The sequence below is a fragment of the Rhipicephalus microplus genome, chromosome 1 (assembly GCF_043290135.1).
Source record: "Rhipicephalus microplus isolate Deutch F79 chromosome 1, USDA_Rmic, whole genome shotgun sequence".
NCBI lineage: Eukaryota > Metazoa > Arthropoda > Arachnida > Ixodida > Ixodidae > Rhipicephalus > Rhipicephalus microplus.
In genome coordinates this window covers 109,021,431-109,033,863 of record NC_134700.1, presented here as the reverse complement: position 1 = coordinate 109,033,863, position 12,433 = coordinate 109,021,431, and the positions used below count along the sequence as shown (strand labels likewise).

Sequence of the window (12,433 nt, the reverse complement as noted above, 5' to 3'; positions counted from 1 at the left end):
GTCTGTGCAAGGCACTGAGGCGGCCGCACAGCGCATGGAGGCTAGCATTGATGGGCTTAAAGGGGAGATTAGGGCGGAGCGGGAGCAGAGGATAGAGCTCTAAAAACAGCTCGGAGCGTCGCATGAGCGGGATGAAGCTACCTCCAGCCTATTAGAGCGAAGGAAGCGCAACCTTAGAAAAAAACGGGAAGGGGGGGGGGAGGCCGAGATTGAGCAGTGGGTAGAGGAGATAATGGCGCTTTGCCCTGGCCACGAGAGGTGTAAGGTGGAAGGCGCGGGTAGCAGAGAAGGCGACAGGCGGGAAAGAAAATGCGGGAAGAGGTATTGGGGGGCCGCAGTGTCTGGCAACAGCATGGAGGCTCCGAGAACATACTTTTCTGTGGCACGGCAGTCTTCGAGCAGGGCAGGAACACTGCACTCATGGTATAGGGAGAAACAGATGGAGCAAACAGGGCGCCATCACAAACAGCAAGCCAGCGATTGGAACGTAGAAGCGTCCTAGTGGTGGGAGACTCCAACGTGGTCAGGGTTACGAATGGCGTCTTCCCGACAAGAAGACAGGTTGGTGGGAGTGGAGGCCCAGTCAGGAAAGTGTATGGTGGATGCACTGGCCAAATCTTAGTAGGTAGTGAAGGACAGCATGAAGGGCGAAAATCTCGTCATTATTCATGCCGGTCTCAATGATGTGCTGAAGGGCAAGGGTGAGAACCCTCAAACACAGTTGGAGGGTGGGATGCGTAAATTACGAGAGGCCTCTTGGAGTGTGCATGTCACGATACGCACAGTCTCAGAAGTCTGGGGCCAGTCTCGTGCATTGAAAGGAGGGTAGTGAATGCTAACTGTGCCATCAGCGGTATGAGTCGGCAGCTCAGATGGAGGTGAACCATTACGTGTACGAGCCCGACGCTCGCCCCTTTGCACAATATGGTATTAATTACAGTGGTGTGACGGGTAGGAGGCTTTGTAATAGGATGGTTTTTCAAGCCATAGCTTTTTAGGACACTCAGAGGGTTGAGGTCCACAGTGTATCCAAAGACGATTCTGAATAGGCACCGCTATTCAAGCCACAAGGGGTTCGTGGGAGAAGAAATCGACCTAAGTGCAAGGGCTGAGCTAAATAAGGCATAGAGTATATTACCATGCAGGGTGGCAGTAATAGGTTAAAGTGGTAAGAGATAGAAGAGCGGCTATGGCAGGAGGAGATGATGGTATACGGGGTTTTGAAGACACATCTTCGGGACACAGAGCAACCACCTTGCAATCTGGAATACGTATGGGAATACTGCAATCGAGCAGAAGGCAGCAAAAAGGAGGCTGGAATTGGGGTATATATATATATATATATATATATATATATATATATATATATATATATATATATATATATATATATATATATATATATATATATATATATATATATATATAAAGTATGGGATGGAAAAGAGTCAATCAGAGATGCAGATAACATTTATGGTTAAACGAGAAAGTAGCAGGGAAGATGACACTCCTTCGTTTGGTGCACTTGTGGACGGGAGCAAAGGCCAGAGAGGAAAATCAAGCAATGGTGGAGTGTATATTAATTACATTGAAGAATTAGGAGGAGAGTGCGAGATAATTATACCAAGAGATGTTATTGAGCACACAGAAGATATAGATGGCTATACTGAACCAACAGGCAAAATGATCATAGGTATGTGTGAAAGGTATGATTTAATCATTTGCAACAGTACTCAGAAGTGTGAAGCGCAGATAATATAGGAGATATGAAGGCTGCAGTCGACCGTAGATTATGTACTCGTGTCACATAAAATGTCTGATAGGCTCAGGAGAATGCACATAGATAAATATGGCTCCAGAAATCTGGGTAGTGATCACAAATTTATCAAGCTAAGTTTTGGAAGAGCAATGAATGTGGGAAGAAGACAAAATGAGCAACTACAGGGTATTTTTTATTCACAAAGGTCAATAGAAATAGCTACTAAACAAATTGATATAGTAATCACTGAGGATAATAAAATTGTGGACGTATACAAATATTATTCGACTGTTTGAGGTAGCGCTTGCTAAGACACATGACAAGCCACCCCGTAAAAGGAGACACAAACCCAAGAGTTAGTGGGATGAGGAAGTTAAGAGAGTCATATCAAAACGTCAGGAAGCCTCTAGAGAACACAGCCATGCTAAGCAGAGCGGTCAACCGACAGAATGTATTAAAAGGAAAGAGGTTGTCCTTCTAAGCTGTAAAGGGAAGCATCCCTTTTGATCCATGAGAAGATTAGAAGAAAGGGAGCTCAATGACTGGCAGAAGTACATAAAAGAATGAAAAGGCAGCTTCAAAGTACTGGAACCATCTACAATTCCTGAGTAATGAGACAAGCCTAAAGCAGAGGTTTGTAACTACAGCTCAAGGTGTTGGGCTAGAAGGGGATGAAGCAATTGAAGATTTAGGAACAAGGACGAAAGAAAATTTTCACCAAAAAGTGCCTAATGCAGCCTATTAGTCAACTATGGATCAAGTTGCCCAGTGACTCCATTTTCCCTACGAGAGTAAGAAAGGGCTGAAAAGAGTGTTCCTGGTATTGATGATGTTTGGTGTTTTGTGGCGAAAGAGCCATTTCATGCTAATGAGTGCCAATTCATGGTACTAGAGATGTGGACAATCACTGTGATAAGCAGTTTTATAAGGGCCTTAAAGTGTCTCACGCTAAGGCGGGTAAAACATAGAGGTAATAAAATTATGACTATGTCGTGAAATATGTGTGGTTACAATGGATGTCGAAAGCTTGTGATAATGAAAACCATAGTGGGCATGTATGGCATTAGCACAAGTGCCTCCACCGTTCACACCCTTGCGTCCAAGCGCCGCGAGGCAAGTGGTTTGTTCAGTGTAGCCATCGCAGCGGGAACCTTTCTGGAGAGGTCGTGCAACGTAATGCCCGGCTATATGACGTGAAAGGTACCGACATCTCTCAAAAAAGCTAACAACGATTTATGTGTGAAAAATGGTTCTCTACCGACCAACATTGCAGGGTGAAGTGGTATCTGTTGTCGGTAAGGTAATAGAAAGTGTTGTCTTTTGAAGGTGTTTAATTCTTTAGACTAGATTAGAATGTGAAGTACGGTGAGTGCATCTCCACATTTACCACACAAAGGTGGATCACCACCAGACAAAAGAAATGAATGTGTAGTGTGTGTCCTGTTCTTAACGATGTAATTATTACTTCTGTGAGGCGTGATTTTGATACTGGCAGCCAGTGACAAAGTTGCGACTTGATAACATACAGTTTATTACCTCTCTCTCTCTCTCTCTCTCTCTCTCTCTGTGTGTGTGTGTGTGTGTGTGTGTGCGTGTGCGTGTGTGTGTGTGTCTGTGTGTGTGTGTGTGTGTGTGTGTGTGTGTGTGTGTGTGTGTGTGTGTGTGTTCTGCCAATATCCCTCCGCTTTCATTTTAGAAAAGCTTGAAGTTCAGTGCCGGAATTGATATCGATGTATATTCGTAGCGGCTTCATTGTCAGATCCAGCTAGCTGGTCCACCAAAACGTTACCTTGTTTTTTGCGGTGCCCCGTCACCCAGCAGACTACAACATGCTGTTTGGATGAGTGCACTGTCCATAGGGATGAGTACAGTGAGACAAGGATGGAATTTTGTGCTTTTTAAGAGTTTTCAGAGCTCCACTACGCTTAGGGAACCTGTGTATAATATGGCCTTCTGTAGTTTTATTTTTTAATGTGTTTGATGGCCGTAAGTATATCATAAGCTTCGCCAGTGAAAATGCTTCTATGGAGTGCAGTACGCCGGCTTCTGAAAAGGATGGGCCGACGGCTGCGTACGATACGGAAGTGTTGGACTTTGACGTATCTGTAAAGAACTGAGTACATGCGTATTTATGTTGAAGTTCCAGCAAGAATGTCTGAATATGTGCAATGGGCGCGTGCTTTGTAACCTCCAAGAAAGACACGTCGCAATCTATCGCCTGCCACAGCCACGGTGGCAGGCCTGCTGCAGGAGCCATCAAACAGTGTTCAAGTGCCACACCAGTTTCCTTCGCTAGGCCCTTCACACGGAGTGAGTAGGGCTGTCTCATATAAGGTCGTTTTTCAAACACACCAGAACTTGACGTATCATTAATTGTCGAATGTGATGGGTGATCCTTGTCTGTGTTTGCATTAAGATAATATTTAAATGACATGCAACATATATTTAGTTAGACAGACCATTCGTTCGATTCCAAGTACAGGCTTTCCACAGGGCTAGTGCGAAAAGCACCCGCAGAGAGGCGGATGCCTAGATGAGGAACAGGATCAAGCAATGTAAGGGCATTCTGTGTCGCAGATTGATATGCTATTGCCTCATCATCTAGGTGGTTACGTATGAGGATTTTATATAAATTCATTAGACACTTCTTGTGACTTCCCCGCGTAGTACGTGACAACACTTTTAGAACGTTCATCGGTATTATGCGGTTGTTATTTAAATACTTGATATGTAGTATGAAGGTTAGCTTGATGTCAAAGATCACGCCTGCAATTTTGTGTTCGATATGAACAGAAAGACCTTGCCCATGCACTTGAATATATCGTGTTGAAGATACACGTGCTTGTATGTGCATTCAGTCGGAACTCATTTTCTTCGGCCCAATTGGAGAATGTGCTTAAACCAAGCTTAACCTGGCACTCACACATGGCCAGATTTGCAAGATCTAAAGCGAAGCTGGACGTCATCGGCATATGTAAATTAAAACACATTGGGAGCGTTGGACAAGCGCAAAAAATTAATTTTGATAATAAAAATGTGCAAAAAATACACCATCTGGCGGCACGCTTGTTTCTTGGACAAATGTTTGGGAAAGAATGCTGCCCACTTGAACAGGGAATGTCCAGTTTGACAAGTAACTTTTGGTTATAGTAAAAATTCTGCCAATCACGCCAAGGCTGGACAGGTCTTTTAATATTCCAAGGCGCCATGGTGTATCATGTGCCTTTACGATATCGAGGAACACAGAAAGAAAGTATTGCTTATGAACGAAAGCTTTTCTGATCTGTGCCTCGATATGAACAAGGTGGTCGGTGGTGGATCTACACTCTCGAAACCCCTCCTAGAATCGGTCAAGCAAATTGCTTGTTTCAAGGAAATGTCCAAGTCGGCAGTTTATAAGTCTTCTGAAAAATTTGCGCAGGCAGCTTGTAAGTGCAATGGGCCTATCAGTCGAAACTGAAGAAGAGTCCTTGCCCTGTTTCAAAATGGGAATAGCGATAGCCTCTTTCAGGAAGTAGGAATAGCGCCAGAGAACCAGATAGCATTGTACAAAGCAAAGTTTTTGTGTTTCTTTTGGTAGGTTTTTTTTTATTTCATAAACCGCACGGTCAGAACCTGGGACGGATTTACTGCAGGAGTTAAGTGATGTTTGGAGCTCAGCTAAGCTGAAAGCCTGGTTATATGCCTCGAATCTCGTACATTTGAGTTTCAGTTTTTGCTTTTATATTCTTGTTCCGTATTTTTTGGAAAGTGTCAGTATAGTGTGACGAGCTGGACACCCATTCGAAGTGTGCACCGAGGAAGTTCGCCTGATCTTCCAAGGTACCACCCTGCGTGTTTACGACTGGGAGTGTGTGTACTTGTCTTCCTACTACCCTACCAACCATGTTGCAGACTTTAGACTCCTGTGTATATGAACAGATCCCGCCCAAAAACCCCTGCCAGCTTTCTCTTTTGGCCTGCCAACGCCTTCTCTGCCTTAAGACTTTATTTTCTTAAAGTTGTCAAGGTTTTTGGTTGTCGGTTAGTTCTGAAGCAGCCTCCGTGCTCTGTTTTGCTGTTTGCACGTGTTTCGGCATTCAGCGTTCCACCACGGCCCACGTCGTTTTCCAGGGTATCCATTCGTTTGTGGGGTGCATTTTGTTACAGCATCAATCAAAAACGCTGTGAAGAAGTTGACAGCAGCATTCATGCTCAAAGATCATATGCCACCGCAACCTAAACGAGGGATAGTATAAAACTGTTCCCAGTCGGCTATGTTTATGAGCCATTTGGTAACCCTTAGTTGACACTCAGGTGCTGTAGTTGTGCTCAAAACTACGGGAAAGTTGTCAATTTTGTAGAGAGAACTGATGACTTTTCACTGATGTAGAGGCACAAGAGACGGAGATACTATAATTAGGTCTATAGAGGAGTAGGTATTGTTAGTGAGATCATAATAAGTTGGTTCTTTTCGATTCAGAAGACACGAACTCGACAAGAGAAGGAACTTTTCAATAGTCCACCTCATGCGTCACAACGAGAGTGGCCCCACAGCCTGCTATGCGCATTTAAGTCTCCAAGAAGAACATAAGGCTCCGGAACTTCATCTATTAAGAACTGGAAGTCATTTTTTTAGTACTGGAAGTCATTTTTTAGCAGGTGATAGCTGAGAGGTACGTAAAGAGTACAAATTGTGATCAGTATGTTTAAAAGAACAGCTCGAGCAACCACTGCCTTAAGAAATGATCGGAGTTTAAAGTACGTGCATGCAATCCCTTGAATTGCTATAATGGCTACACCTCCGGATTATGTCATGGCATCATCACGGTACTTTCGGGAAATAACGTATTTACAGAGACAGTTGGTGTGTTTTGAATTCAGGTGTGTTTCTTGTGCACACAGCACTTTTGGTGAGTGTTCGTGTAAAAGTTCTTGGATGTCGTCAAGGTTTCTGAGAATGCCCCTGACGTTCCATTGTATAATTTGAGTGTTCATGGTGAATGTAAAGTAGTGCTATGTGTGCGAAAAGTGAGTGGCTGTTCAGGCAGGGAGTTTCAATTCAAGTAACAGGGCCGTCACTAGGCCCAGGTATCTGCTTTTTTAGTTTTCTTGGCGCGCTCCAAGGAGCCACGCCGCTCTTTCGGAACCAAGGCTGCCGACGTATTCATTGCCCCCCCCCGGAGGCACAGGATGCTGACACGTGCAAGCTGGTAGTTCAAATTCTGGGCCTCGCCTGGTGAGTCAAGGCCTTGAGACCTGAGTACCCTGGTGTCTCTGGTCTCTGCTCGCGAGTAGGCGGAGTAGTCTGAACTACAGCCGCCTTAGGCGCAGGTGCCACAACCACCTGCTCGCTATGCGCGGGCCGAAGGAGTGACAAGAGCTGGTGCGGCGGTGCCTCCTCACGTGCCTCATCAGCATATGTAAGTCCATAGAATGGTGAGACTCTTTGCCGCACTTCCTTAAAAAAATGTTCTTCTTCACCTTCAATGCAATTATCTCTTTTTGTTTCTTCCACTATGCGCAGGAGCGTGAATATTCGGCATGGTTTCCTACACAGTTTACACAGTGTGGTGGCTGTTTGCAGTTCTGAAACATGCGGCCCAGGACTCCACATTGTGCACAAGTCTGGCGACCACAACCTTTAGAGTCATGGCCATACCTCTGGCATTAGAAGCAACGACGTGGATTTCGTATGTATGGCTTGAGAGAGGTCTTCGTGTGCCCTGTTTGAATGGATTCTGGCAGTTTACTGGAAGCAAACGTGAGCAATAAGTGCTTCGTTGGTGTATCCTTGTTATCTCTTCTCATGATAATACTCTGTACATTAGTCACATTTTGGCTCTTCCACCCTTCCAAAAGTTCAGTGTCGGTAAGGTCAAGTAAGTCTGAGTCAGAGACCACTCCGCGAGTTATGTTCAATTAGCTGTGTGGTGTTACGGTGATCCGTACGCCATCGATATTAGAGAAGCCGTCCAGCTTTTCAAGTTGTTTTTTGTCACGAATAACGAGGAGGAGGTCTCCACTAGCCATTTTGGTTACCTTGTATCCAGCCCCTAGAGTTTTTGTAAGACACCTGGCAACTGCATAAGGAGATAAGGTCCAGGCTTGCTTTGCAGTTTTCTCACAGTGAATGACGTGGAGGTGAGAAAATGTTTATAATGGCTGTTTGAAAAAATTTATGTCATTGGTGCGTACCCGCTTTGAGCTGCTATGATCGGTAAGTAGGGGGAATGCTTTATGCATGCCGGTCTTATTTTTATTCAGCAGCATCGGCGACCCCCGACCACGCAGCCCAACAAGAAGACGCTGTAAGTTTGCGGATGCTGAAAGCTTGCAGACTTGCCGTACAACACTGCCATAACCCAATGCACCTAGACCAAAGTAGGCTGCTTGCACGGGGTAAATCCTCGCCGCCAGGAAAATTGGAAATAAACAGAAGAAAGAAGTAGACAGGACAGACTAAAAGTGAGAGATAAAGAAGCTGTAGGGACAAGAGATAAGAAAAGGCGACTGCCGATTTCCCCTGGGTGGGTAAGCTTAGCGGTGCCGTCTACGTGAAGCCGCGGCCGGAGAAGTGTGTTGCCTCTGCTGAGGGGCCTTAAAGGTTTAATCACCAAGCGTCGACTCAACCCCGAGGATCCCCTTTCCCCGGATACGGTTCAGCCACGCATGGCTAGGTGCGGGAGAGGTCGAGGCCGCCCGATAGCTCGAGTACGTGGTGTCGCTACACAGCAAACGCCTGCTTGCACAAACGCCCTTGTTGCGAGAAGAGGGTTCCTAGTAGTAGATGTACAGGCCCTGACGGCATCCTAATTATGCATATAAAGGAATTGGGTCGCAAGTATAGGCAGGCTTCGAGAGAGGCAGTGAGCAAAACAATCATCGATGGTAAAGTCTCTGGTGAATGGAAACTTAACAGGATGAGCGTGATCTATAGAGCGTGATCTATATATGAGCGTGATCTATAGCAGAGCTCACATAACTACCGTCCTATGTAAGTGACATCGGTGGTTTACTGGCTGGTGATGCAGAATAAAAAGAAAAGACTGCAAGCATAGAGGATGAATGGGTGCTAGGGGAACTGAAGAATGGGTTTGGGAAACACCGAAGGTTGGGAGACAATCTGTTGTCACTGACGCAGTGCATCAAAAAAGCAGAAAAGGGACACAAGCCCCTGTAGCTAGCATTTTTGGATATCAAGGGAGCGTACGATAGCATGGTTTAGGAGAACTTGTGGGGAATTCTGGACACACTAGGTGTGGAAGATGGAGTTGCTAATCTTTTAAAGGATATCTATAACGGTAACAACGTAGTTATAAAGTGGGAAAAACATGTATCCAAGCTCACAGAGGTAAAACGGGGGCTTAGGCAGGGGTGTCCTCTGTCACCGTTGTTATTCATGACGTACATACACGGATTATAGGCCAATTCAGAGAGAATCGGACTTGGATTCAACGTCTGTTTTGTCAAGCAAGGAAAACTCATTAAGCAGACACTACCAGCCTTGATGTACGTGGATGATATAGGGGGAATTGCGGACAACAACGAAGATTTGCAGTGACTGAGAGACATTTGCGGTAATGAGCGAGATTGCTTACATTTGAGATTGAGTAAGAAAAATTTAGTAGTCATAATTTCAATTATAATGAAGGTAGTGAGCTTAGAATAAAGGAGGTCACACTAGAAATAACGAATAAACACAAATATCAGGGTGCATGGATAAGCAATAGGACCGAGTACCTAAGGGAACACGAGATATATGCAACGACTAAAAGTAACAGGAATACAGCGGTGATAAAAAATAGGACAATGTGGAATTACAAAAAGTATGATGTTATGAGAGGGCTTTGGAAAGGGGTCATGGTTCCTGGTCTGACGTTTGGCAATGCAGTCTTGTGCATGAGATCACAGGTTCATGCAAGGTTAGAAATTATTCAACGTGGAGTAGGCAAGCTTGCTTTAGGAGCTCACGGGAATACACCAAATGAGGGAGTACAAGGTGATAAGAGATCGAATTAATTCGAGGGCAGGAAAACTGGTAGCAGGATAAAACTTGAGAAGCGATTGTGAGAAATGGGGGAGAAGCGTTGGGTTAGGAAGTTTTTCAGCTATTTGTACATGAGGAATGTCGGTACAAAATGAAGGAAGTGAACGAGAAAATTCACAGGTGAATACTTGGAAAACAGCAGGAGGACAAACCGAAAACAACTATCAGTTAAGAAGGTGAAGGAAATGAAGACCGACACGTGGAGAATAGGCATGATTGAGAAGTCAGCACTAGAGATCTATCAAACTTTTAAGCAGGAAATTGCCAAGGAATGGATCCATGATAATTCTTGGGTTAGTTCTCTACTGTTTGAGGCCAGGACAGGAGTAATGTGAACCAAGACTTATCGGGCCAAATACGAAGGGGCGGCCACAGTATGAAGCGCGTGTGGAGAAGAGCAGGAAACCGCCAAGCGCTTGATAATTTTCTGTAAAGGGTTTCACCCTATAGTTCAGGAGGATGGCGCAGAGGTTTTCAAAGCACTGGGGTTTAGGGCCACAGTGGGCAAAATGGACTTTAAGCGTGTAGAAATAACTAGAAAGAGGTTACTTATTAGTGAATAAAATTAAGGCACGAGTGAAAATTAAATCCTTCACTGCAAACTAACACTCTTTATCTTTACTGTTTATAATAATAATAAATGTAGTTTTTGTTCACTGAGTATTACGGCTAGGTGGCGTTAGCCGCCGCCCAATATAAAGGGTACAGCTATTCAATCCATGCATCCAATGAATTGATGTGGATGCTTTAAGCACCTTCCTCTCAAAAAAAGCAAAGCATTTCTGGCCAAAGCAGCCAAAACCACCTGAACACCAGCCCGATAACCCTGCGATAGGTGTGTGACAAACAGTAGTTCTCTCCGGCTGCCAGGCGGAGTATAGTGCGCGCCCCGCAAATGTGCCCTGACGCCAACAATACTTGCTTGACATTTGCAACGTCCCGAGCAGACCCCCTATCCACGTCAAACCACAGAGAATAATACAAGGACAAGCATGCACCCTTGCTTTCAAACCAAATGAAAAGAAATCAGGGGCAACTCTCGCCACTAATGATCGCTGAGAAGTGTCCCCACATAAAAGACTTTCAAACAACACAACACATCGAGTTTCCCAATTTGGCGTCAGGAGTACTTTAAACAATCTCTGCATTCGCTTCGTGTAATAGTTATTACTTGTCAATTACTGAGATTAGCACTTCCGTTGTAGTGGCATAGGCAAAAATTTGTTCCGGGGGGGGGGGGGGTTTAGGAGTCCCTTAATCTGAGCACAGGATTCAGTAGGACAGTATTTTAGAGGGTAGTTTTGTTAGCCGACTTCCGTGTAAGAAAAAAATTTCAGGATAAAAGTGTGCGCCGGTTCAGTGTACCACCCCCTGCCTACGCAAATACTCCGTTTTGACTCCTAGAAAAGCCAGAGGAGCGTTACAGAACCGGCAGAAATGCTGCCACAGCTAAATATGCAACTCAATAACCACACATATTGAGCGTCACCTGTTTTCTGTGGCAGCAACACTTAGGAACGAGAATGCTTACTTCTTAGTGCCACCATGCCCCTTGAACATCCACACATAGGTAGCCGTCTGCTTCTTCATGTCCAGCTGAACTCGTTTGTTAGTGAGGCACTGAAATATCGGGTCATCGCCGGACGTGTACTCCAGCACGACGTAAGGGAAACTTCCAAACAACTGAAATGAGGGGGGAAAACTGATTTGTGCTGTACTTGCTATATCTGACGAGCAATGGTAAAAACACTTCACCGATCACTGTATGCTGAGTACTGCACCAAAATTTCTTACTACAACAACATGCACTCTCTATGCTGGTCTTCGTGCCACAAGCTGTAGGCTTCGCCGCACAAAACAAAACCATAGTTGTTTTACACTTCTGTCTGATTTGTATCAAAACTTTTAATTATTTATACTTTCACGGAACACTTCTCGAGTACCGTTATCTGGTTGACCCACCTCGAATGCATCTGTCACATTGCGGGGAAGCTTGTGAGTGGCCTTTCCTACCGTAGGCGCGACAAAGAAGGCGCACAGCGCAAGAGTTATAGTCCCTACGGACGGTGTAACACGCATGCTGAGGGCTTGCCGCAACGTGGGCTAACTGCGAAGTACTTTCAGTGGCTACCAACTTTTATATTGTCTTCTACAAAACCAGCCCTGCATTTTTCTGCTCGTGGAAATGCAGGAGACATCCACTACTGTTTTTTTTACTTCATCGTCATATCCGGTAAATGAACCCCGCTTGGATGCAACTCCCGTCAGTTTGACAATGCTCATTGGCCACAAGATTTTGTTTGGCTTTGTGTTACCCCAGCTCTGTCATATACATGGCCCTGTTCTGACAAGCAGTCTGATTGCCTAATGTTTCTTGATATGACAGATAATTATTTGAGCGTTAGTAATTCTACAAGGGTAAAAAACGCTGCTGCGTCTGATTTTCCTTTTGTTCACTGCAGTACATCGATTGCAATAAAATTGGTGATGTAGACGCATTCATTCAGTACAGCCTATATTGCAGCTGTGTGGACATTGCCCCCAGTTTTCATTCTCGAGCGCCTCAGGGGGCCCAACCACAATTGTACGAGTCAGAAAACGTTAGTAAAAAGCGTTGCACACGCTTTTCTCAAACAACATTCGCT

At 44.9% G+C, this 12,433-nt stretch overlaps 1 protein-coding gene across 3 annotated transcripts in view; it reads right to left on the bottom strand.

The window, feature by feature from the left end:
* Nucleotides 1-11,915, bottom strand: part of LOC119178295 (uncharacterized) — a 110,360-nt gene extending 98,445 nt beyond the window's left edge. For all 3 annotated transcript variants that reach the window (XM_075887038.1, XM_075887043.1, XM_037429489.2), the window contains exons 1-2: nucleotides 11,751-11,915; nucleotides 11,320-11,471 (exon numbers count right to left, since the gene is read on the bottom strand). In XM_075887038.1, the coding sequence (XP_075743153.1) occupies nucleotides 11,320-11,471; nucleotides 11,751-11,867 (269 nt within the window). In that variant the 5' untranslated portion in view covers nucleotides 11,868-11,915. The remainder of the gene's footprint in view (nucleotides 1-11,319; nucleotides 11,472-11,750) is intronic.
* Nucleotides 11,916-12,433: the final 518 nt, after the last annotated feature.